Genomic DNA, 27,291 nt, shown 5'->3' on the forward strand with positions numbered 1-27,291 from the left:
GAGTGTTTCCCCTCACTATCTCTGTTGCATCCTGCCTAGAATGTTTTTAATACCATTGGTTTCAATTGAACATGTTGGTTTGTGTAACCCCTAGTCACTGGCCTAGGATCAAATCAGCTATTGAGCCTCATGACGAGGTAAGAGGCAGGGTAATATTCAGTGAGATATTCCAGTTTTCAGCAGTGAGATACACTACCGGTCAAAAGTTTTAGAATACCTTTCTTTCTTTTTTCTATTTTCTATATTGTAGGATAATAGTGAAGACATCAACACTATGAAATAACACTTATGGAATCATGTAGTAACCAAAAAAGTGTTAAACAAATCTAAATATATTTTGTATTTGAGATTCTTCAAATAGCCACTCTTTGCCTTGATGACAGCTTTGCACCCTCTTGGCATTCTCTCAACCATCTTCACCTGGAATATTTTCCCAACAGTTTTGAAGGAGTTCCCACATATGCTGAGCACTTGTTGGCTCCTTTTACTTCACTATGCGGTTCGACTCATCCCAAATCATCTCAATTTGGTTGAAGTCGAGGGAGTGTGGAGGCCAGGTCATCTGATGCAGTGCTCCATCACTCTCCTTCTTGGTCAGTTATCTCTTACACAGCCTGGAGGTGTGTTGGGTCATTGTCCTGTTGAAAAACAAATGATAGTCCCACTAAGCCCATCCCGATGGGCTGGTGTATTGCTGCAGAATGATGTGGTAGCCATGCTGGTTAAGTGTGCCTTGAATTCTAAATTAATCACAGACAGTGTCACCAGCAAAGCACCCCCACACCATAACACCTCCTCCTCCATGCTTTACGGTGGGAAATACACATGCGAAGATCATCTGTTCACCCACACCACGTCTCACAAAGACACAGCAGTTGGAACCAAAAATCTCAAATTTGGACTCTAGACCAAAGGACAAATTTCCACCGGAAATGCAAACTTGTAATGTATTCAAGATTGAAAAAAGCTTCTAAAGTTTGTAATTTCCACTTTAAAATGTCAGACTTGATTTGTCCTAACGAAAAATGTACAAACCCCTACAACAAATATACATTTATTATAATCCACATAATAATTCACATTTCCTGTTGCTGCAGGATTATTTTCCTACTGTAGCAAACTGGCTCAAATTAATATCCTACATCTGTATGTAAAAGATCTTCTTACTTAATGAGTGTTCACCAGCTCCCAAAGGCAAGCAGCACTTCTCCTCCAGCGACACTGAGGACGAGGACGACAACAGGAAGTTCAAGATTAAGATCAAGCCGTTGCCCTCCGACACTACCAAGTGTGCCATCCCCTCTATGGATGAACTGAAAGCTTCCGTTGGAGGTTTGGCTCTGTCTCCCTCTTTGGTGAGTCCTTGCTGTTTCTAACTGTATGTAACCGGAATAGGGTGAAGTTGTCCCTAGACGGTGATTTTGGGTCAGTTTAGCATTTTTCCCACTAATTGTTAAGACTTGGATTAAAGGGAGGGAATGCTGACCCTAGACCTGTACCCATTGAAGTAGGATAAAGTGCAATGTCCCTGACTGAACTTGAACTTAAACTTGGGTCATTGTAACTAAGGGCCACGGCCGTAACTGCTACTCCAAGAAAGCTATCTCTCTCGGTTGTTATATGAAGTATTATATGAATCGTTTTGTTGAAACTGGAGACAGCTACAGCTAATTCTATCCAGTGATATGATCTGGAATGTACTAAACATCTGAATATCTGTTCCTCCTCTCACTTCCTCCCCCTCTTCATCTCCCCCTCTTCCCTTTCTCTCTCCATCTTCCCTTTCTCTCTCCATCTTCCCTTTATCTCTCCATCTTCCCTTTCTCTCTTCACCTTCCCTTTCTCTCCCCATCTTCCTTTTCTCTCTCCATCTTCCCTTTCTCTCTCATCTTCCCTTTCTCTCCCCATCTCCCTTTTCTCTCTCCATCTTCCCTTTCTCTCTCATCTTCCCTTTCTCTCCCCATCTCCCTCTCTCTCCATCTCCCCTTTCTCTCTCCATCTCCCCTTTCTCTCTCCATCTTCCCTTTCTCTCTCCATCTTCCCTTTCTCTCTCCATCTTCCCTTTCTCTCCCCATCTCCCTCTCTCCCCATCTCCCTCTCTCTCCATCTCCCCTTTCTCTCTCCATCTTCCCTTTCTCTCTCCATCTTCCCTTTCTCTCTCCATCATCCCTTTCTCTCCCCATCTCCCTCTCTCTCCCCATCTCCATCTTCCCTTTCTCTCTTCATCTTCCCTTTCTCTCTCCACCTTCCCTTTCTCTCTCCATCTTCCCTTTCTCTCTCCATCTTCCCTTTCTTTCTCCATCTTCCCTTTTTCTCTCCATCTCCCCATCTTCCCTTTCTCTCCCCATCTTCCCTTTCTCTCTCCATCTTCCCTTTCTCTCCCCATCTTCCCTTTCTCTCTCCATCTTCCCTTTCTCTCTCCATCTTCCCTTTCTCTCCCCATCTTCCCTTTCTCTCCCCATCTTCCCTTTCTCTCTCCATCTCCCCTTTCTCTCTCCATCTCCCCTTTCTCTCTCCATCTCCCCTTTCTCTCTCCATCTCCCCTTTCTCTCTCCATCTCCCCTTTCTCTCTCCATCTTATCTTTCTTTCTCCATCTCCCCTTTCTCTCTCCATCTCCCCTTTCTCTCTCCATCTCCCCTTTCTCTCTCCATCTCCCCTTTCTCTCTCCATCTCCCCTATCTCTCTCCATCTTATCTTTCTTTCTCCATCTCCCTCTCTCTCCTGCATCTGTTATTCTTGTAGAGGAGAAGTCCGGTAAGCCAGTCTTTATTTATTTATTTATTTATTTAATTTCTTAATCTGTTTAAGTATAAAGAAAAGGCATGGCATGGATTCACTTGGCTGTGGATTGTTTTCGAACTTGGTTCTCTTTCCCCTGCGGAAGCTAAAAAATCCCCAGCGGGCAAAATGTTGCATGTGATGTGACGTCACATTTTTGTTGTTGTTATAAACAGATTCTCTGCCATGTCACCAGGTTAGAACCAAACAGTCATTGTTTTCACGACGACATAAAGAAAGACATCGTCTTTTGGTTGTTATTTGCTCAGGTATAACCCGATTTACAACCAGGTGAAGATGTATTTTTCTGATTGCTAAAAAGACGTTTACAAAATGTCATTTTACAAACCATAATGATGTCAGTGATGTCATTACAACCAGTGTGGCTGCTGGAATAGGCTCTTCTATTTGAGTTGTTTAGATATTCCTCCCTCTGCATGTTATGTATGCTTTATGGTACTAACTCATTCACACTGCATGCCTTGAACACATTTTTACTTTGGTTGATAACTTGAATCTCCCTTGCAAAAGCTCGCATGGTATATAATGCACAATCCTCCGCATAACACCTGTTCATAGCCTGTTGATTCTGTTTGACCAAAGCTAATTGGCGCTGGCGTAATGCAGCTTCTCTGGACCCCCCGCAAGGTCGGGAACCCCCTCCCTCCCACCCCTTAAAAAAAGACAAACGGATGCATCAGCCAGACAGCCACTCGAAAAGTATAGACTACCGATCTCTGCTCTTGGTGCTGAAATTGCAACAGGTTGATGTGAATCGATTATAGGCTTTCTGTGGTGCCCGGGCATGTAAGCCTATAACTTTGCTTTAGCTAATGGATAAATGTTTATTAGGCCTAATTGATTGTAATTTTCTCATGTTAAGTCAAACATTTCACAAGGCTGCCATTTAGGTTGCTGTCTGGCAGCAATAATGTCATTATTTCTTCAGTAATTCAAGTTGGAAATTCAAACATTGCAGATTATGAAATACATGTTCGATACAACAGAATACTAATAAGAAACCAATTGATTTTAAAATAATAATACAATTGTCCTGTATAGCCTACCTGAGCCTGCATGACAGGAGCCGTCCTCATGCTCTCTCCCAGCTTGGATTGGAAGTTTGTAAAACCAGTCTATTAATGACAAATAATAGTCAGCACACCTTCAAAACACTAGCTTACATTGTTTCATTATGCAGTGTAGCCTACTATCTATACCTATATACAGTATTTAACTACTATTTAGCTGCTATCTATACCTATATACAGTATTTAACTACTATTTAGCTGCTATTTATGAACTCTTTATAAAAATTACACATCAAATAGCCTAAACATTTTGGAAAAAAGTAGTCGGCTTGAGGATAAATTTAGCCACAATTTTGCCACTATTTTGTCTGGCTAATAGCCTACACAAATGGTCTGCAGTCAAGCTAAATTAAATTAAATCCAATTTGATAGAATCCCCTGGTCTTCTGAAGTCCTCCTTGCTGCTTCTCTCTCTGTCTCTTTTCCTCTTACGTTCTCTTACATTATGAGCCTGGCCTCTAGTAGCTACAGTATGAGCCTGGCCTCTAGTAGCTACAGTATGTGACTGGCCTATAGAAGCTACAGTATGAGCCTGGCCTCTAGTAGCTACAGTATGTGACTGGCCTATAGAAGCTACAGTATGAGCCTGGCCTCTAGTAGCTACAGTATGTGACTGGCCTATAGAAGCTGCAGTATGAGCCTGGCCTCTAGTAGCTACAGTATGAGCCTGGCCTCTAGTAGCTATAGTATGAGCCTGGCCTCTAGTAGCTACAGTATGAGCCTGGCCTCTAGTAGCTACAGTATGAGCCTGGCCTATAGAAGCTACAGCATGAGCTGGCCTCTAGTAGCTACAGTATGAGCCTGGACTCTAGTAGCTACAGTATGAGTCTGGCCTCTAGTAGCTTCAGTATGATCCTGGCCTCTAGTAGCTACAGTATGAGCCTGGCCTATAGAAGCTACAGCATGAGCTGGCCTCTAGTAGCTACAGTATGAGCCTGGCCTCTAGTAGCTACAGTATGAGTCTTGCCTCTGGTAGCTACAGTATGAGCCTTGTCTTTAGTAGCTACAGTATGGGCCTGGCCTCTAGTAGCTGCAGTATGATCCTGGCCCCGAGTAGCTACAGTATGAGCCTGGCCTCTAGTAGCTACAGTATGAGCCTGTCCTCTAATAGCAACAGTATGAGTCTTGCCTCTAGTAGCTACAGTATGAGCCTGGCCTCTAGTAGCTACAGTATGAGTCTTGCCTCTAGTAGCTACAGTATGAGCCTTGTCTTTAGTAGCTACAGTATGGGTCTGGCCTCTAGTAGCTACAGTATGATCCTGGCCCCGAGTAGCTACAGTATGAGCCTGGCCTCTAGTAGCTACAGTATGAGCCTGTCCTCTAATAGCTACAGCATGAGCTGGCCTCTAGTAGCTACAGTATGTGACTGGCCTATAGAAGCTACAGTATGTGACTGGCCAATAGAAGCTACAGTATGAGCCTGGCCTCTAGTAGCTACAGCATGAGCTGGCCTCTAGTAGCTACAGTATGAGCCTGGCCTATAGAAGCTACAGTATGAGCCTGGCCTATAGAAGCTACAGTATGAGCCTGGCCTATAGAAGCTACAGCATGAGCTGGCCTCTAGTAGCTACAGTATGAGCCTGGCCTCTAGTAGCTACAGTATGAGTCTTGTCTCTGGTAGCTACAGTATGAGCCTGGCCTATAGAAGCTACAGTATGAGCCTGGCCTATAGAAGCTACAGTATGAGCCTGGCCTATAGAAGCTACAGCATGAGCTGGCCTCTAGTAGCTACAGTATGAGCCTGGCCTCTAGTAGCTACAGTATGAGTCTTGTCTCTGGTAGCTACAGTATGAGCCTTGTCTTTAGTAGCTACAGTATGGGCCTGGCCTCTAGTAGCTGCAGTATGATCCTGGCCCCGAGTAGCTACAGTATGAGCCTGGCCTCTAGTAGCTACAGTATGAGCCTGTCCTCTAATAGCAACAGTATGAGTCTTGCCTCTAGTAGCTACAGTATGAGCCTGGCCTCTAGTAGCTACAGTATGAGTCTTGCCTCTAGTAGCTACAGTATGAGCCTTGTCTTTAGTAGCTACAGTATGGGTCTGGCCTCTAGTAGCTACAGTATGATCCTGGCCCCGAGTAGCTACAGTATGAGCCTGGCCTCTAGTAGCTACAGTATGAGCCTGTCCTCTAATAGCTACAGCATGAGCTGGCCTCTAGTAGCTACAGTATGTGACTGGCCTATAGAAGCTACAGTATGTGACTGGCCAATAGAAGCTACAGTATGAGCCTGGCCTCTAGTAGCTACAGCATGAGCTGGCCTCTAGTAGCTACAGTATGAGCCTGGCCTATAGAAGCTACAGTATGAGCCTGGCCTATAGAAGCTACAGTATGAGCCTGGCCTATAGAAGCTACAGCATGAGCTGGCCTCTAGTAGCTACAGTATGAGCCTGGCCTCTAGTAGCTACAGTATGAGTCTTGTCTCTGGTAGCTACAGTATGAGCCTTGTCTTTAGTAGCTACAGTATGGACCTGGCCTCTAGTAGCTACAGTATGATCCTGGCCCCGAGTAGCTACAGTATGAGCCTGGCCTCTAGTAGCTACAGTATGAGCCTGTCCTCTAATAGCAACAGTATGAGTCTTGCCTCTAGTAGCTACAGTATGAGCCTTGTCTTTAGTAGCTACAGTATGGGCCTGGCCTCTAGTAGCTACAGTATGATCCTGGCCCCGAGTAGCTACAGTATGAGCCTGGCCTCTAGTAGCTACAGTATGAGCCTGTCCTCTAATAGCTACAGCATGAGCTGGCCTCTAGTAGCTACAGTATGTGACTGGCCTATAGAAGCTACAGTATGTGACTGGCCTATAGAAGCTACAGTATGAGCCTGGCCTCTAGTAGCTACAGCATGAGCTGGCCTCTAGTAGCTACAGTATGAGTCTTGCCTCTAGTAGCTACAGTATGAGCCTTGTCTTTAGTAGCTACAGTATGGGTCTGGCCTCTAGTAGCTACAGTATGATCCTGGCCCCGAGTAGCTACAGTATGAGCATGGCCTCTAGTAGCTACAGTATGAGCCTGTCCTCTAATAGCTACAGCATGAGCTGGCCTCTAGTAGCTACAGTATGTGACTGGCCTATAGAAGCTACAGTATGAGCCTGGCCTATAGAAGCTACAGTATGAGCCTGGCCTATAGAAGCTACAGCATGAGCTGGCCTCTAGTAGCTACAGTATGAGCCTGGCCTCTAGTAGCTACAGTATGAGTCTTGCATCTGGTAGCTACAGTATGAGCTTTGTCTTTAGTAGCTACAGTATGGGCCTGGCCTATAGAAGCTACAGTATGAGCCTGGCCTATAGAAGCTACAGTATGAGCCTGGCCTCTAGTAACTACAGCATGAGCTGGGCTCTAGTAGCTACAGTATGAGCCTGGCCTATAGGAGCTATAGTATGTGACTGGCCTATAGAAGCTACAGCATGAGCTGGCCTCTAGTAGCTACAGTATGAGCCTGGACTCTAGTAGCTACAGTATGAGTCTGGCCTCTAGTAGCTACAGTATGATCCTGGCCTCTAGTAGCTACAGTATGAGCCTGGCCTATAGAAGCTACAGCATGAGCTGGCCTCTAGTAGCTACAGTATGAGCCTGGCCTCTAGTAGCTACAGTATGAGTCTTGTCTCTAGTAGCTACAGTATGATCCTGGCCCCGAGTAGCTACAGTATGAGCCTGGCCTCTAGTAGCTACAGTATGAGCCTGTCCTCTAATAGCTACAGCATGAGCTGGCCTCTAGTAGCTACAGTATGTGACTGGCCTATAGAAGCTACAGTATGTGACTGGCCAATAGAAGCTACAGTATGAGCCTGGCCTCTAGTAGCTACAGCATGAGCTGGCCTCTAGTAGCTACAGTATGAGCCTGGCCTATAGAAGCTACAGTATGAGCCTGGCCTATAGAAGCTACAGTATGACCCTGGCCTATAGAAGCTACAGCATGAGCTGGCCTCTAGTAGCTACAGTATGAGCCTGGCCTCTAGTAGCTACAGTATGAGTCTTGCCTCTGGTCGCTACAGTATGAGCCTTGTCTTTAGTAGCTACAGTATGGGCCTGGCCTCTAGTAGCTACAGTATGATCCTGGCCCCGAGTAGCTACAGTATGAGCCTGGCCTCTAGTAGCTACAGTATGAGCCTGTCCTCTAATAGCTACAGCATGAGCTGGCCTCTAGTAGCTACAGTATGTGACTGGCCTATAGAAGCTACAGTATGTGACTGGCCTATAGAAGCTACAGTATGAGCCTGGCCTCTAGTAGCTACAGCATGAGCTGGCCTCTAGTAGCTACAGTATGAGTCTTGCCTCTAGTAGCTACAGTATGAGCCTTGTCTTTAGTAGCTACAGTATGGGTCTGGCCTCTAGTAGCTACAGTATGATCCTGGCCCCGAGTAGCTACAGTATGAGCCTGGCCTATAGAAGCTACAGTATGAGCCTGGCCTATAGAAGCTACAGCATGAGCTGGCCTCTAGTAGCTACAGTATGAGCCTGGCCTCTAGTAGCTACAGTATGAGTCTTGCCTCTGGTAGCTACAGTATGAGCTTTGTCTTTAGTAGCTACAGTATGGGCCTGGCCTATAGAAGCTACAGTATGAGCCTGGCCTATAGGAGCTATAGTATGTGACTGGCCTATAGAAGCTACAGCATGAGCTGGCCTCTAGTAGCTACAGTATGAGCCTGGACTCTAGTAGCTACAGTATGAGTCTGGCCTCTAGTAGCTACAGTATGATCCTGGCCTCTAGTAGCTACAGTATGAGCCTGGCCTATAGAAGCTACAGCATGAGCTGGCCTCTAGTAGCTACAGTATGAGCCTGGCCTCTAGTAGCTACAGTATGAGTCTTGTCTCTAGTAGCTACAGTATGAGCCTTGTCTTTAGTAGCTACAGTATGGGCCTGGCCTCTAGTAGCTACAGTATGATCCTGGCACCGAGTAGCTACAGTATGAGCCTTGTCTTTAGTAGCTACAGTATGGGCCTGGCCTCTAGTAGCTACAGTATGATCCTGGCCTCTAGTAGCTACAGTATGAGCCTGTCCTCTAATAGCTACAGCATGAGCTGGCCTCTAGTAGCTACAGTATGAGCCTGACCTCTAGTAGCTACAGTATGAGTCTGGCCTCTAGTAGCTACAGTATGAGCCTGGTCTCTAGTAGCTACAGTATGAGCCTGGCCTCTAGTAGCTACAGTGTGAATCTGGCCTCTAGTAGCTACAGTATGATGCTTGTCTCTAGGAGCCACAGTATGAGACTGGCCTCTAGTAGCTACAGTATGAAACTGCGTCGCCTTGCATGTTTGTGTGCAAATGTTTTCACTACGGCCTGTAGATTCAGGTTGTGGATCCAACTGTTTTCTATGTATTGACAACCCAGTCTTTCCTGAGACATTGTGCATTATATGTCCATTGGGCTGAACACAATTTGAACTTAGTCTTGAATGATGCATGCCAAGTTATACCAGAGTTAAGACTTGATATTGCTACCACACAACTCTAACGCCAGTTCACAGTTAATCACAGTTAATCTGTTAATCCGCTAAATATGATAATGAGTTTGAGTTTGTTTATTCTTGCTCACAGATGAAACTGAAGAAATGCAGACTTTACATTACTAATAATAAAACATTCATTTAAAAATACATAACACATAATACGTGACATAAATAGAATATTGAATAATTGTAAACATTACAGGACATTTTTTCATGATGGAAAGAAATGTAAATATTGAAATGTGATTTAAAAATGTAGAATTTTTGGGAGAACCATGGGGGGCTGTATTGAGTAGCTTGGATGAATATGGTGCCCAGAGTAAACTGCCTGCTCCTCAGTCCGAGTTGCTAATATATGCATAGTATTAGTATATTTGGATAGAAAACACTATGACATTTCTAAAACTGTTTTAATGATGTCTGTGAGTATAACAGAACTCATATTGCAGGCAAAAACCTGAGAAAAAATCCAACCAGGAAGTGGGAAATCTGAGGTTGGTCGATTTTCAACTCAGCCCCTATTGAAGTTACAGTGGGATATTGGTCATTTTGCACTTCCTACGGCTTCCACTAGATGTCACCCATCTTTATAAACTTGTTTGATGCTTCTACTATGAAGGGGGGCTGAATGAGAGGTGAATGAGTCAGAGGTCTGCCAGCAGTCACGCGCTGGTCACGCGCATTTCACGAGAGGTATCTCCCGTTCCTTTGCTTTTCTGAAGAGAGAGGAATTCTCCGGTTGGAATATTATTGAAGATTTATGTTAAAAACATCCTAAAGATTGATTCTATACATCGTTTGACAAGTTTCTACAGACTGTAGTGGAACTTTTTGACATTTCGTCTGCAACTAGTGAACGCGCTTCGTGAGTTTTGATTTGTTTACCAAACGCCCTACAAAATTAGCTATTTGGACATAAATGATGGACATTCTTGAACAAATCCAACATTTATTGTGGAACTGGGATTCCTGGGAGTGCATTCTGATGAAGATCATCAAAGGTAAGTGAATATCTGTCATTTTATTTCTGACTTCTGTTGACTCCAACATGGCGGATATATGTATTTGTTCTCTGAGCGCCGTACTCAGATTATTGCATGGTTTGCTTTCTCCGTAAAGCTTTTTTGAAATCTGACACAGCGGTTTCATTAAGGAGAAGTGCATCTAAAGTTCCATGCATAACACTTGTGTTTTCATCAACATTTATAATGAGTATTTTTGTAAATTGATGTGGCTCTCTGCAAAATCACTGGATGTTTTTGGAGCCACTGAACATAGCGCACCAATGTATACTGACATTTTTTATATAAATATGAACTTTATCAAACAAAACATACATGTATTGTGTAACATGAAGTCCTATGAGTGTCATTTGATGAAGATCATCAAAGGTTAGTGGTTAATTATGTCTTTATTTCTGCTTTTTGTGACTCCTCTCTTTGGCTGGAAAATGGTTGTGTTTTTCTGTGGCTTGGCTCTGACCTAACATAATCGTTTGTGGTGCTTTCGCTGTAAAGCCTATTTGAAATCAGACACTGTGGTGGGATTAACAACAATATTACCTTTAAAATGGTATAAGATTTGTATGTTTGAGGAATTTTAATTATGAGATTTCTGTTGTTTTGAATTTGGCGCCTTGCACTTTCAATGGCTGTTGTCATATCGATCCCTGAGACATTTTTAAGAGGTAGAGTTATTATAGAGTCTGATAGCAGTGTGTAGAGTAGCGTTTCGCAGGCTGTTCGTTCGGGCAGTTACAGAGGACAGTTGGTGGCTGTTTCTCAGGAGCCTGGTGGTGCAGTTACCTCTTTTTGGAGGGAGCAGGTCATTCAGTGGATGGATAAGAGTGTGCATGTCCTTCACCAGATGCACTGCAGCCAGCTCTCCCCTGCTCTGCAGTGAGGGGAGCTGTGGTTGGACTGCTCCACCTCTGGAGATGATCCTCAAGGCCCTCCTCTGCACCCTGTCTAGTTGGGCCTGCTGCTTTTTACTGCATCCAACTAACAGCACTCCACCGTATTCCAGACGAGGCTTGACCAGTGTAGTATAGACTGACCAGATCTTCAGTGCGCCTTTTCTGGAGAGAACAGTCAAAAAGTGCAGGTGTTTTGAGGTCTTCTCCACATGTGTGTCACCACTGAGGTTAGAGTCTAGATGAAAACCAAGATACTTAGTTGTTGTTACCACTCCAAAAAAACAACAATGGTGAGGGTGTTTCTGGCTGATATGTCAAAAGCCTTTGATCACACAAAGCTCCTGAAATATCTGTCTGACATTGTGTCCAAGGTTACTAGCCTAGCTCCACAGCTACACCACCAGAAGAAGACAGAGGGTGATGGTTACTAGCCTAGCGCCACAGCTACATCACCAGAAGAAGACAGAGGGTGATGGTTGCTAGCCTAGCTCCACAGCTACACCACCAGAAGAAGACAGAGGGTGATGGTTGCTAGCCTAGCTCCACAGCTACACCACCAGAAGAAGACAGAGGGTGATGGTTGCTAGCCTAGCTCCACAGCTACACCACCAGAAGAAAACAGAGGGTGATGGTTGCTAGCCTAGCTCCACAGCTACACCACCAGAAGAAGACAGAGGGTGATGGTTGCTAGCCTGGCTCCACAGTTACACCACCAGAAGAAGACAGAGGGTGATGGTTGCTAGCCTAGCTCCACAGCTACACCACCAGAAGAAGACAGAGGGTGATGGTTGCTAGCCTAGCTCCACAGCTACACCACCAGAAGAAGACAGAGGGTGATGGTTGCTAGCCTAGCGCCACAGCTACACCACCAGAAGAAGACAGAGGGTGATGGTTGCTAGCCTAGCTCCACAGCTACACCACCAGAAGAAGACAGAGGGTGATGGTTGCTAGCCTAGCTCCACAGCTACACCACCAGAAGAAGACAGAGGGTGATGGTTGCTAGCCTAGCTCCACAGCTACACCACCAGAAGAAGACAGAGGGTGATGGTTGCTAGCCTAGCTCCACAACTACATCACCAGAAGAAGACAGAGGGTGATGGTTGCTCGCCTAGCTCCACAACTACATCACCAGAAGAAGACAGAGGGTGATGGTTGCTAGCCTGGCTCCACAGCTAGACTATCAGAAGAAGACAGAGGGTGATGGTTACTAGCCTGGCTCTAAAGCTACACCACAGGAAGAAGACAGAGGGTGATGGTTGCTAGCCTGGCTCCACAGCTATACCACCAGAAGATGACAGAGCGTGATGATTACTAGCCTAGCTCCACAGCTATACCACCAGAAGATGACAGAGCGTGATGGTTACTAGCCTAGCTCCACAGCTATACCACCAGAAGATGACAGAGAGTGATGGTTGCTAGCCTGGCTCCACAGCTATACCACCAGAAGATGACAGAGGGTGATGGTTGCTAGCCTGGCTCCACAGCTACACCACCAGAAGAAGGCAGAGGGTGATGTTTGCTAGCCTGGCTCCACAGCTACACCACCAGAAGAAGGCAGGGGGTGATGGTTGCTAGCCTAGCTCCACAGCTACACCACCAGAAGAAGGCAGGGGGTGATGGTTGCTAGCCTAGCTCCACAGCTACACCACCAGAAGAAGGCAGGGGGTGATGGTTGCTAGCCTAGCTCCACAGCTACACCACCAGAAGAAGGCAGGGGGTGATGGTTGCTAGCCTGGCTCCACAGCTACACCACAGGAAGAAGACAGAACGGGATGGTAACTAGCCTGTGGCTTTCACATGGGTGGTAGTAGTACTGGACTTTGGTAGGTAGGCATACTGATTTGTACACTGTTGGCATGAGTTGTTTTGTTGTTGATGAAGTTTCCTGGATTTTTCCAAGGCATGAAGTTAGAGAGATGGGCCTCCTGTCATCCGTTGTACATGGGTTTGACACTTTAGCTATGGGGACACACATTGGCAATCTTCCAGGCAGCAGGAACAGTCCCCTGCCACTAGGTGGTGTTAACTATGTGTGTGATGACAGGGGCTAGATCTTCTGCATGCTCTTTTAGTACTGTTGGATTCGGGGTAAACTTTGAAGATTGAGATATTAAAGACATGATAGGTCAGAAGCATAGTATATAAAGGAGTGAAACATACAGACTTTTACATCAGAAGTTAATGGTCCTCTGTATAAAGACAGATGGCTTTGGAATGTGTTGGGTGGACGGGAGGAAGTCACAGGATTGCTAGAGGGGATGCGGATGGACATCTGTGGATTAGGCAGACGAAGGAGTTGAGGGGTTGAGGTCAGGAGGTCAGGTCAGATCCCCTGAAGGGAGTAATAAGGGTTTAGTATCCTGTTACCCTCTTCCTGTGGAACCAGAAGATGTAAGGATTGGAGAGAAGGAGGTGTGTCTAAAGTGGAGTATATATACTGGTAGTGGTGGAAACATGTCTTTGTTTGAATTACAGCTAGAATGACCCTTTGGGAAGAATTAAACTTGGTTAAGCATCTCTAGTGTCCGTGTGTTATTTACTCTGAAAAATAAGAACCTAACGGTACCCAGGCTGGAAAGACCTCAGGCCCACACACTTTACGGGGGCTCAGTCTGGTCAGAGCTTGCTTTATCTGGCCAATGCTGCACAGCTCAACCTGCCTTGTAGGCATGGGGAAGATGGCAAGAGGTGTGTTGCTTGTCCATGCTTCAGCAAAAAAGACATTAAAAACATTGTTGTCTTCAATTCCCTCCACCTGTATTCTCCCTCCTGATGTTTTCTGTCATCCCAGTCCTTTGTTAATGAAGTCCCATCATTCCTTTGGGCTTCTCTTCTTCAGGTCCTGGATTTCAGTTTTTATAGTAGTTTGTCTATGCTTCTTTGATAAGCGTTTGCACTTGTGTTTCTGTATTTTCTCCATTTCATCGTCACCTGTTGAAAATCATCTGTCTTTTCCTGATGGCGGTCTTTATTCTTTCAGTCATCCAGGGCTTGCCCATTGTTGTTGTTTTCTTATTTCCTTATTGGCATGTAACATCAAGTGCAGTTAGAATGCAGGAGTTGAACATCTCCACCTTTGCATCAATGCTCTCAGCCTCATATTTGGCAGACCAGTCAGTGCTGGCGATACATTGTGCCAATGCCTCCTTTCTGTTCTGGGTTACCAGACATCCCTTTTCCCGCTGCACCTGGCTTCTCCCTCCTGATGTTGTGTTTGGGGAGAACAGCAGACATTTGTGATCACTGGATCTGAGAGGAGCAAGTACAGTGGGGGTATTGTAGTGATTCTTCATATTTGTAATGATCAGATCTAGGATGGCGTCCCCTCTGGTCTTGTCTTTGACCACTTGTTTCATGTCTGGATGGGAGCTTGTCAGCATCTTGATAGGCAGGTGATTAAAGTCTCCACACAGGATGAGCCCCATTTTGGGATAGGACATCCTGATCACATGGACAGTGTTGATGAGATAATCCACAGTGTTATGCGGAAGTGTTTTCTCATAGTGGATGGTAGAGTTAACAGAGTTGACTGAGCTGGGGAGTCGTTTAGGACGGAGCTGAAGCCACATACACTCAAACTCCTCTTTGTCTAGGTCATTTCTTCTCTTTGCCTGCATACTGTGATTCACATACATAGTCAGGTCCTTCTCATCCCCTCTGGACCCCTCTGGACCTGTCATTTCCGAACAGCTGATAGTTATATATCAAAAAAGATTCATCTGAGATATTTTCGTTGTCCAAAGTTTCAGTGACACATCCAATGTCTGCATGTACTATTTGAAGAAGCAGTTCAAATTCATCCACTTTGTTTATCAATGATCTTGAATTACAAACAAGCACATTCAGAGTCTCTGCGGCATTTCTGGACGTATTTGCGACATCACAAAATTCAGTTAAAACTCTGCATTCACGTGAGCAATTGTGTTTTTTAAATGTATTTTAGGTGACCTTCTATTGTCAGTATTTTCCTCCGTCTGCCCTCATCCAGCTGTAGTCCCTGTCACCTGGCTTGTTGCGCTCATTATCCCGAAGCACTGAAGCTTGTCTCGGATATGCAGTGCCAGTGGAGGTGCATGTGTTTTGTAAATCCCTTAGAGAATGTGATGAGTATTCCACACCGTTTGTACAGTCCATCGTTGTCAAAGCCATGCCTGGTCCATTAAAAGAGCAGGGGAAAGTATGCAGTGTGACACAACAACAACAACAAACATTTCAAACGTTGTAACACATGTTACTCTCGAGAGGCTGCCTGGAAGCGTCAATGACAACAACTCCGAATCTTAAGTATAATCTGTTTGCATCTGCCAATTTATTGTCTGTCCGGTATGCAGACGACCTGTCTCCAGAGCTTCCTATACAGTTCATCTCTTTCCGGAACGTCTTGAGGCCAGCAATTAAGGAGAATGAGAGGCTCAATTAAAGATGTTGCAGAACTGCTGTATTTGAATCACCACTCCCAGTTTCCCTGATGTTACTACGGCAATCAAGCTGTTTTTAACTATCTGCAGATAGTTTGTTTTCTAAACTAAAACTCCTAAAGAACTTCCTAAGAAGCATTAGGCTCTCGGTCTGATTTGAACTTTAAAACACCTGAGTACTGGCCATTCATTGTACTGGCACCATCATAGCCTTGACCACTGCATTTGTTCAAAGTCCCCGATATCTCTTTACTTTACAATCAGTTCAATTCTTTGTTTTTCAAGGCCTGAGGCACTTCGATCAGTCACGTTCTTGAAGCTCAAGAAACAAACACTTAGCTTCCTAGTACATATGCAAATTAAAAAGGTTTATGAATGACTTTTTGGAGATTTACTGTCAAAATGCTTAATTAAATGTAAAAAATAAATTTGAAAGGCTGATTAAAAGGCGCATGGGCCCCCATAGCTGTCTTGACAAGCTGAGGTGATGTAACCTGCCAGGTGCTATGTTGTCTTGACAAGCTGAGGTGATGTAACCTACCAGGTGCTATGTTGTCTTGACAAGCTGAGGTGATGTAACCTGCCAGGTGCTATGTTGTCTTGACAAGCTGAGGTGATGTAACCTGCCAGGTGCTATGTTGTCTTGACAAGCTGAGGTGATGTAACCTGCCAGGTGCTATGTTGTCTTGACAAGCTGAGGTGATGTAACCTGCCAGGTGCTATGTTGTCTTGACAAGCTGAGGTGATGTAACCTGCCAGGTGCTATGTTGTCTTGACAAGCTGAGGTGATGTAACCTGCCAGGTGCTATGTTGTCTTGACAAGCTGAGATAATGTAACATACCAGGTGCTATGTTGTCTTGACAAGCTGAGGTGATGTAACCTGCCAGGTGCTATGTTGTCTTGACAAGCTGAGGTGATGTAACCTGCCAGGTGCTATGTTGTCTTGACAAGCTGAGGTGATGTAACCTGCCAGGTGCTATGTTGTCTTGACAAGCTGAGATAATGTAACATACCAGGTGCTATGTTGTCTTGACAAGCTGAGATAATGTAACATACCAGGTGCTATGTTGTCTTGACAAGGTGAGGTAATGTAACCTACCAGGTGCTATGTTGTATTGCTGCATTACTATATGTAGGCTTTATTGCACAGTGTTGAAGTAGAGGGGTGTTACATTCTTTTCAGTTGTATTTGCCTGATTTGTCACTCACTCTCTGACCAGGTCTGTTCTCTCTTCCTTTTTGTTGGTCTCAGAGACGCAGCCCGGTAAGTCGCCACCTGGTGGCTCATTTTAAAAGTGTCTGCACCCAAAGCACTTGCATGGAATTAAATTAATTATGAATATTATTGTTTGGAATGCTGTTCATTTCATTCTTTATAGACCCAAACACTCTATTTAATTTCAGTGCCTATGACATTTACTGATGGCCTCACAAAATATTGTATTTTTCCAGTTTCTATATATACTTACAGTTTCACTCTATTCTTTCACATTAGCAATTGTACATGGAGACTAATCCAGGACCTCTACTGTAATTATTGGTTGAAGTGTTTACATTCATGTTTTGTATGTTAGGTTACGATTCCTTTTTACTGGTATACTGAAAAGTACTTTGTTTTCGTTGCAGGGCTCAATAAAGAGACACCTGTCTTGTAAGTACATTGTTTGTGGATGTAATGTAATGCTATTTGTAATTTGTTTTACAGTCTGTCAGTGTAAACTGCGTACATGTACAGTACAGTATCTTGTCATAGTTCTACACAATCAGTTAAGTTAGTTGTTTGAGGTTGTGATCCATACTGTAGTTTCAATAGTTTGAGTTAAGATGCACATTCTCAGTGGCTGTCAGTATATATAATATATTATAGTACATTATGATATATATAATGGTATATAATCTAATATCACTGGTTGTTCTTTCCAGGTGAGGAGATCGCCAGACCCAGACGCTCCACCCCTACGCCAAGCCCCGCCCCCGAGACACAAAGGTCAAAACTCTGCTAATGCGAACAGGCTAGCATATTTTCTATGTACTGTATTGCTATAATTTGTGTTGGGTCTGCTAAATGTTCTGTTTGGGGGGGGGGGGAATAAAGCTTTTATATTAAATTCAATTACAAAGTATAAGTACATCGCTGAAATGTTGATTATCAGAGTTGTAAAATCATATTTACAAATCTTGACTTTACCATCTCTTGCAGTGAGAGAGTATCCCAGAATCGCAGAGCATCCCCAGCTTTCTTCGGGCCTCCTCCTGAGACGACCTATGAGACACACAGATACGATAGTAACAGAAACGATGGTAACACTCAGGAGAATAGTCTTTCTGACTGCATGTGTGTGTTGCATGGGTCTTAGCTCTGGGTTAGTACAGTCAGTGGTGTGTTGGTTGGTTGCTCCTAATCACAACAATACTATCTGTAGCTGTGGTATCACCAGTGCTTGACTGGGACTGAAATATGTACCGGTGCTCATTTTGAGTGCCGGTACTGTTTAAATACCCCATAATGAAAAGGGAAAACATGTTTTAAATTTTTTGAAAATGAAATACAGAAATATGTAATTTACATAAGTATTCAGCTTTGCACACTTGGATTGTACAATATTTGCCCATTTATTATTTTAAAAATTCTTCCAGCTCTGTCAAATTGGTTGTAGATCATTGCTAGACAACCCTTTTCAAGTCTTGCCATATATTTTCAAGCAGATTTAAGTCAAAACGGTAACTCAGCCACTCAGGAACATTGTGAAAATGTTATGCAACTTCCGGCGTGCGTTTACTGTGAACACTGAGGCTGTACCCGCTTTAAGTTAGTTTTAACAGTGGTCAAGTAGGCTACTATGGCTAATTGATCATAATACAGGCCTTCCAGAGTGGCCTACCATCAAAAACAATGGAGAAAATGCATCCCTTAACAGTTTAGTATGGAAATAGCTGTTCTATCATTCAGCCTACAGTAGCAGCCAATGTGTGCTTTTGGAAAGAAAACATGCAGGGCTTAAAATGAACTTGTTTATCCACTTGTCCTTCCGACAAGGAGTTGACTGAAAATGTTGTTGTGTTTGATGCAAGAAACCACTTTATTATTCTCATACCATTATTACAGAGAATCAGACAAATTGTGCTACCCTCTGCCTATTGGCTACTTAAAAAAAACATGTTTTGAATATCAGAAACATACAATATACTTGCAGTGAAGCTGCTCAACAACTACACCACACCAGTCATCCAATAGACTCCCATTCAGAGCGACACACAGAAGCATCCAGTGTCAATACCCTGCTCAAGGGCACGTTGACAGATCTCCCACCAGGCCAAACAACGTGATCCTGAACCCTCCAAGATCCCCCCCACAGTTCCCCAATAGCTGTCCCTCACCAATTCGAGACCCCTCCCACAGTCCCCCCTCCCCCATCAAGAAAAATAAATAAAATCCCCTCCCCCAAGAACCCCCCAACGCACCAACAACCAAGAGAATGACCTAAAGAGACAAAGAAAGAGACAGAAGAAAACAGCAAACCCCCCAACGCACCAACAGCCAAGAGAATGACCTAAAGAGACAAAGAAAGAGACAGAAGAAAACAGCAAACCCCCAACGCACCAACAACCAAGAGAATGACCTAAAGAGACAAAGAAAGAGACAGAAGAAAACTGCAAACCCCCAACGCACCAACAGCCAAGAGAATGACCTAAAGAGACAAAGAAAGAGACAGAAGAAAACAGCAAACCCCCAACGCACCAACAACCAAGATAATGACCTAGAGACAAAGAAAGAGACAGAAGAAAACAGCAAACCCCCCAACAACCAAGAGAATGACCTAAAGAGACAAAGAAAGAGACAGAAGAAAACTGCAAACCCCCAACGCACCAACAACCAAGATAATGACCTAAAGAGACAAAGAAAGAGACAGAAGAAAACAGCAAACCCCCAACGCACCAACAACCAAGAGAATGACCTAAAGAGACAAAGAAAGAGACAGAAGAAAACTGCAAACCCCCAACGCACCAACAACCAAGATAATGACCTAAAGAGACAAAGAAAGAGACAGAAGAAAACAGCAAACCCCCAACGCACCAACAACCAAGAGAATGACCTAAAGAGACAAAGAAAGAGACAGAACAAAACAGCAAACCCCCAACGCACCAACAACCAAGAGAATGACCTAAAGAGACAAAGAAAGAGACAGAAGAAAACAGCAAACCCCCAACGCACCAACAACCAAGATAATGACCTAGAGACAAAGAAAGAGACAGAAGAAAACAGCAAACCCCCAACGCACCAACAACCAAGAGAATGACCTAAAGAGACAAAGAAAGAGACAGAAGAAAACTGCAAACCCCCAACGCACCAACAACCAAGATAATGACCTAAAGAGACAAAGAAAGAGACAGAAGAAAACAGCAAACCCCCAACGCACCAACAACCAAGAGAATGACCTAAAGAGACAAAGAAAGAGACAGAAGAAAACTGCAAACCCCCAACGCACCAACAACCAAGAGAATGACCTAGAGACAAAGAAAGAGACAGAAGAAAACAGCAAACCCCCAACGCACCAACAGCCAAGAGAATGACCTAAAGAGACAAAGAAAATTACAGAAGAAAACAGCAAACCCCCAACGCACCAACAACCAAGAGAATGACCTAAAGAGACAAAGAAAGAGACAGAAGAAAACAGCAAACCCCCAACGCACCAACAACCAAGAGAATGACCTAAAGAGACAAAGAAAGAGACAGAAGAAAACAGCAAACCCCCAACGCACCAACAACCAAGAGAATGACCTAAAGAGACAAAGAAAGAGACAGAAGAAAACAGCAAACCCCCCAACGCACCAACAACCAAGAGAATGACCTAAAGAGACAAAGAAAGAGACAGAAGAAAACAGCAAACCCCCAACGCACCAACAACCAAGAGAATGACCTAAAGAGACAAAGAAAGAGACAGAAGAAAACAGCAAACCCCCAACGCACCAACAACCAAGAGAATGACCTAAAGAGACAAAGAAAGAGACAGAAGAAAACAGCAACCCCCCAACGCACCAACAACCAAGAGAATGACCTAAAGAGACAAAGAAAGAGACAGAAGAAAACAGCAAACCCCCAACGCACAAACAACCAAGAGAATGACCTAAAGAGACAAAGAAAGAGACAGAAGAAAACAGCAAACCCCCAACGCACCAACAACCAAGAGAATGACCTAAAGAGACAAAGAAAGAGACAGAAGAAAACAGCAAACCCCCAACACACCAACAACCAAGAGAATGACCTAAAGAGACAAAGAAAGAGACAGAAGAAAACAGCAAACCCCCAACGCACCAACAACCAAGAGAATGACCTAGAGACAAAGAAAGAGACAGAAGAAAACAGCAAACCCCCAACGCACCAACAACCAAGAGAATGACCTAGAGACAAAGAAAGAGACAGAAGAAAACAGCAAATCCCCCAACGCACCAACAACCAAGAGAATGACCTAAAGAGACAAAGAAAGAGACAGAAGAAAACAGCAAACCCCCAACGCACCAACAACCAAGAGAATGACCTAAAGAGACAAAGAAAGAGACAGAAGAAAACAGCAAACCCCCAACGCACCAACAACCAAGAGAATGACCTAAAGAGACAAAGAAAGAGACAGAAGAAAACAGCAAACCCCCAACGCACCAACAACCAAGATAATGACCTAAAGAGACAAAGAAAGAGACAGAAGAAAACAGCAAACCCCCAACGCACCAACAACCAAGAGAATGACCTAAAGAGACAAAGAAAGAGACAGAAGAAAACAGCAAACCCCCAACGCACCAACAACCAAGAGAATGACCTAGAGACAAAGAAAGAGACAGAAGAAAACAGCAAACCCCCAACGCACCAACAACCAAGAGAATGACCTAGAGACAAAGAAAGAGACAGAAGAAAACAGCAAATCCCCCAACGCACCAACAACCAAGAGAATGACCTAAAGAGACAAAGAAAGAGACAGAAGAAAACAGCAAACCCCCCAACGCACCAACAACCAAGAGAATGACCTAAAGAGACAAAGAAAGAGACAGAAGAAAACAGCAAACCCCCCAACGCACCAACAACCAAGAGAATGACCTAAAGAGACAAAGAAAGAGACAGAAGAAAACAGCAAACCCCCCAACGCACCAACAACCAAGAGAATGACCTAAAGAGACAAAGAAAGAGACAGAAGAAAACAGCAAACCCCCCAACGCACCAACAACCAAGAGAATGACCTAAAGAGACAAAGAAAGAGACAGAAGAAAACAGCAAACCCCCCAACGCACCAACAACCAAGAGAATGACCTAAAGAGACAAAGAAAAAGACAGAAGAAAACAGCAAACCAAAAACAAATAACAAAACAAAGGACCTCAAGGACTAAAATCATAACATCAATACCAACTGTATATGTTTGTGTGCATTTCTGGCACTATTACATGTATGTGTGTGTTCTTGTATGCGTTTATTTGAATGAGAGTGTGTGTATATGCATGTGTACAAACACCTGCACGACATCAACCTCAGGCAAACCGGCATTAGCTGTAAAAACACTGCCCCTCGGTATCATTTAAACATATTTTTTATTATGTTTTATTTTGACTTTATTTTTGACTTTTATCTGTGACCATCATTCTATCTCCCACACAGCAACTCCACTCCCTCTTGTCTCCAATTCCACATCCCAATGATGAAATTGAGATTGTAGCCAGCTCTGCAATGCTTGTTTGAAAAAGAGAGATGCTTTGAAAAAAGTGTAATTTTCAATTAATCTGAAATTAGACATGGCAATCTGCACAAAGGCAAAAGGCCATTTTTAAACAATGTCAGGGGTGTTTACGGGAAGCAAAGTCAGGTGCAGGAGAGCAGAGTGTAATAAACAGGCGCCCTTTAATTCCGGTCCAAAAATGACAACATATAAGAACAATAACGTGCCAAAAACACGGAACATAGCAAAAGTATAGTAGCCTGACAAAAATCCACATAACAATAAACAATTACACACAAAGACATGGTGGGGAACAGAGGACTAAATACATGCAGCAATTTTGTAATGAAAACCAGGTGTGTAATGGAACAAGACAAAACAAATGGATATATGAGAAATGGAGCGGCGATGGCTAGAAAGCCGGTGACGTCGATCGCCGAACGCCGCCAGAACAAGGAGAGGAGCCGACTTCGGTGGAAGTCGTGACATTTTCGTAGTAATCTACTTGAGAACCATTTAGGGTTCAAGTAAAACTTTTGAATAAGCAAAGCTTTTAGAGAGAGTTTAGTGCTTTTATATTTAATAATTTCAACCCACCCAATTCATATTCATTATATAGATAGGCACGGTTTATTTTGTCTGGTTTAGCATCCTAGATAAAGCAAAATATGTTTTGCTCATATGATTTGAAAAACCATAAGTAAGTGAGTATAAACTGAGATATGACTAAGGAGTTAATCAGGTAAATTTTTCCATAAATAGACAGGTATTTACCTCTCCATGGTTGCAGGATCTTGTCTAATTTTACACGTTTTCTATTGAAATTCATTGTGGAGAGCTTATTTATATATTTTGTGATATGAATACCAAGTATGTCTACTTCACCATCAGACCATTTTTTTTGGTAAACTACTGTGTAATGTAAATGTTGTATTTTTTAAAGATCCAATATGTAATATTGTACACCTATACAGAGAGTCCAGAAAACGTATCTAGATATTCAATGAGACATTGCAGGGATCTAACTTGCGGACTTAATATAAAACTTGAGTCATCGGCATACATGGCCACTTTTGTTTTTAAGCCTTGTATTTCTATTCCTCTAATGTTGTTATTGGATCTGATAATAATAGCTAGCATTTCTATGGCCATAACGACTAGATATGGTGACAGCGGACACCCTTGTTTAACTCCTCTTGACAATTCAAAGCTCTCTGAGAAGTAGCCGTTATTTACTATTTTACACCTGGGGTTGCTATACGTTATTTTTTATCCATTTTATAAGTGAATCACCGAATCAAATGCCCTTTCAAAATCCGCTATAAATACCTGGCCTGGCTTCTTAGATGTTTCATGATGTTCTATTATTTCTAGTATTTGTCGTATATTATCTCCAATGGATCGTCCATATAAAAAATAATGTCTGATCAGGATGAACAATACCTGGTAAAAACCTTTTTAATTCCGAGTGCTATGCATTTCGCTAGTATTTTTGCATCACAACATTGAAGTGTAAAGGGCCTCCAGTTTTTTAGATGAACTGGGTCTTTATATTTTCCGTCTGGGTCTTGTTATAATAATAGAGAAATCTGACAGACTACCATTTCTATAGGAGTAGTTAAAACAATCTAACAATAGAGTTTATAGTATATCAAAAAGACTTGATATACCTCTACCGGTATGTCATCAAGCCCTGGGGGTTTTCCAGACTGAAAGGATTGAATAGCCTCCAAAAGTTATTCCTCTGTTATTCCTCTGGCCTTCGCACTGATCTTGCTGTACATTTGTTAACCTTTTTGGGATAGGGGGCAGCATTTTCACTTTTGGATGAATAGCGTGCCCAGAGTGAACTGCCTCCTACTCTGTCCCAGATGCTAATATATGCATATTATTATTAGTATTGGATAGAAAACACTCTGACGTTTCTAAAACTGTTTGAATGATGTCTGTGAGTATAACATAACTCATATGGCAGGCGAAAACCTGAGAAGAATCCAACCAGGAAGTGGGAAATCGTTTTTCAAAGCTTGGTCTATGGAATACACAGTGTCTATGGAGTCAAGTTGCACTTCCTACGGCTTCCACTAGATGTCAACCGTCTTTAGAAACTGGTTTCAGGCTTCTGCTATAAAGGAGGGGGGAATGGGAGCTGAATGAGTCAGTGGTCTGGCAGAGTGTCTCGGGCTCGTGACGCGCACTCCCGACAGAGTTAGCTCTCGTTCCAGTGCTTTTCTTCAGACATAGGAATTCTCCGGTTGGAACCTTATTGATGATTTATGTTAACTTCTTATGGTTAGCGGAACCTCCCCCAACATTCCGCTGAAAAGGCAGTGCGGGAAATTCCAAAATATTTTTTAGGAATATTTAACTTTCACACATTAACAAGTCCAATACAGCAAATGAAAGATAAACATCTTGTTAATCTACTCATCGTGTTCGATTTTTAAAATGTTTTACAGCGAAAACAATATTTCTTTTATTCCCTTGCCTGTGAACCAATGCCACAGATGTTAGAAAATTGAGACAAGATATTATTATGTGTATCGTAAATCTGAGTAGGTTGATGTGTATGATATTGGAGGATGTGATTTAGTGAGAGTGTGTACGATGTCTGTATAAGAGTAAGATGGTTGAGTGCTTATGTGTGTAACGTAGTGCTTATAGCCTTAATATTCAGGATGATAATTGTAATCCATATCGTATCACCGTCATGGTTGTATCATAATTACCTTTAACATCATTGACAAACAATTGACATATCACATGATCATGAAATAGACCTTGCATATACTATATACTACGTCCTCTAGTATAGCTGTGGGGCTTAAAGTCTGAATTCATTACAGCCTCATTTGCAAGACATCAACAATGTACAGCAACATTTTTAGGCGTCACTGCAGAACACCCTCCAACACCCTCACCTTCCAAGACTCGAATTTCATATACTTTTCAAGACATCAATGTAGCAGTGGAACAAACATATCACAATCATTTGATTTGATATCAGAATATACTTCCAATAAAATGTATCAATGTAGGTTACAGCAGATCACATATTATAATGTATTGACCTCCTACCTATGTGTTAATATGAAGCATTTATTCAGATTAACTTCACATTACAGAACAAGTTTGTAAAAGAAAATGGATCTTCCTACCTTAGTTTTCCAAAACTTCTCCTCCCTATTTCTTGTTTTGTTCCTGGTGTCTGCGACACATCTGGGTCCTTTAGCAATCCATGACCTCACATAGGGGACAGGGTTGAATTTGGTCAGGGGTGGGCCGACAAGGTTCAGAAAGAGTAGCCCTGATATGGTGGAGGTATGCAGAGAGGCGCGGGTTGAGGTGCAAATCAGATTCATTTGAGAATGTCCCCGCTCGCATTCTGCACTGTAGATGGGGATGGTGCTGAGCCCCATCAACAGCTCTTTAAGTCCGTCTGGAATGTCCCTTCATCATTACCATCAGTGTCCCTGTACTGCCTGTAGGTGCGTATAACCTTATGTGGACTGTCAATGCCAAACCGCTGCCAGAGAGATTCTATTCTACACCTTCAGCTCCTCTATGAATTGTCTATTTCCTGTATTGTCCACCGCCCGTCCTCCTTGAGAGAACATTCTAGCCTCCATGTTACTCGCCAAGCTCTAGAAAAACTCCCTCTGATTAACGACTCTGTCGCTGGGTCTTCCACGATTCAGTTTCAAACCTTGGAAAGAGTTTACGGACAATTCCAGCAGATAAATTCTCCAGTTCCACAAGATCAAGAAACATGTTTGCTGGTACATCCATATCTGCCAGCTGAAGTCTGACGTATACAATCAAGGCACTCCTTTTTTAAATTCAAACTGGTAGCCTCATCAAGCATTAGGCTGATTTTGGGAGAGCACTGTACTATCTTTTCAAATAGTTTTTGCTTCATTTCGGATTAAATATGCTGCTGTATTTTGGAGCAAGCAACATTGGAAATCGAGAATTCTCCCCATGTCAAGTCCATTTAACTCCTGACAGTCAATTACTGTGACGTTTAGTCTCCTTCTGAAGACTCTGGCTGTAGTGTCTATGTTTTTATTTGAAGTGTTAACTACAACCTGTGTTAAGGTGTTCGTCTTTAGCCTTGTCTACAATGCGCGCTGCTGCTAAATGGGCCTTGATTTGGGCATGTTCAGAAACCTTTTTTCTGAGGGCTCTTTGTTGCTTTTTTACGGCAGAGGATGTTACTGTACATTTCACCTACTCTTTTGCTAGTTTTATCCCTCCAGTCTTTTCTGGGCCTAAACTCTCTACCTTTTTGAATGTTGTACAGCCCAGCTTTGAATTTTGCTTGACAAGCCAGGGTTTATAAGTTTGCTTGGTCTTAAACTGAGCCTCCGTCCAAATTGAACTGGGCACTTCGTCGGTGGATGCTCTGTCCCCCTACTCCCTGACCTCCTCTCCCGCCGAGTCTGACTCGCTAGTAGGCCTACTAGCTAGTGGAGGTCCAGGTTGTGATGCTGAACTGGTGGGATAAGCAGCGCTGCTAGCTAAGACAACGCCATCCGGAGCAGTTTGCTCCTCACTCCTCTCACCCGGAACTGACAGTTCTTCGGCTTGTTTTAGGTTCGATTCATCATATTTTTAAGGTTTTTGGATATTAAAAACTTTGTCAAAGTTGATTCCCTTTTCTTATTAATTTCTGATTTGGCTATCCCTCAGTTTACCTAGGGACCTCTTCACTAGCTGACCACCACTGCCAAGACCTGTTTCAAGATCAGTTACTTACCCCACCAGCCTGCCCCATAACCTATATGTACAAATAAGAGAGCAGGTCTGAAATTAGAATGATTGCACAGAAGGATCACCGTGCATTTTACATGAAGGTTTTTCTGGGAGACAGGAGAAATAACCAGGAGTCAACTTGATTTAACTCTGGTTGGTGTCCACTGCTCTAGAAAGTTGAGTGAAGT

At 43.3% G+C, this 27,291-nt stretch overlaps 1 protein-coding gene and 1 long non-coding RNA gene across 2 annotated transcripts in view; one reads left to right on the forward strand and one right to left on the reverse strand.

Moving 5' to 3' along the window:
- Positions 1-27,291, forward strand: part of LOC118395173 (SH3-containing GRB2-like protein 3-interacting protein 1) — a 75,402-nt gene that overhangs the window by 23,847 nt on the left and 24,264 nt on the right. Inside the window, exons 6-8 of the mRNA XM_052462685.1 lie at positions 1,183-1,355; positions 2,744-2,755; positions 16,870-16,913. Coding sequence (XP_052318645.1) covers positions 1,183-1,355; positions 2,744-2,755; positions 16,870-16,913 — 229 coding nt within the window. The remainder of the gene's footprint in view (positions 1-1,182; positions 1,356-2,743; positions 2,756-16,869; positions 16,914-27,291) is intronic.
- On the reverse strand, positions 17,957-23,864 carry LOC127907583 (uncharacterized). The gene is made up of 3 exons (XR_008064988.1): positions 21,808-23,864; positions 19,882-20,017; positions 17,957-19,200 (listed from the first exon to the last, which is right to left on the reverse strand). It is a non-coding gene; the product is annotated as an uncharacterized LOC127907583 (long non-coding RNA).

The sequence above is a fragment of the Oncorhynchus keta genome, chromosome 15, assembly GCF_023373465.1.
Source record: "Oncorhynchus keta strain PuntledgeMale-10-30-2019 chromosome 15, Oket_V2, whole genome shotgun sequence".
NCBI lineage: Eukaryota > Metazoa > Chordata > Actinopteri > Salmoniformes > Salmonidae > Oncorhynchus > Oncorhynchus keta.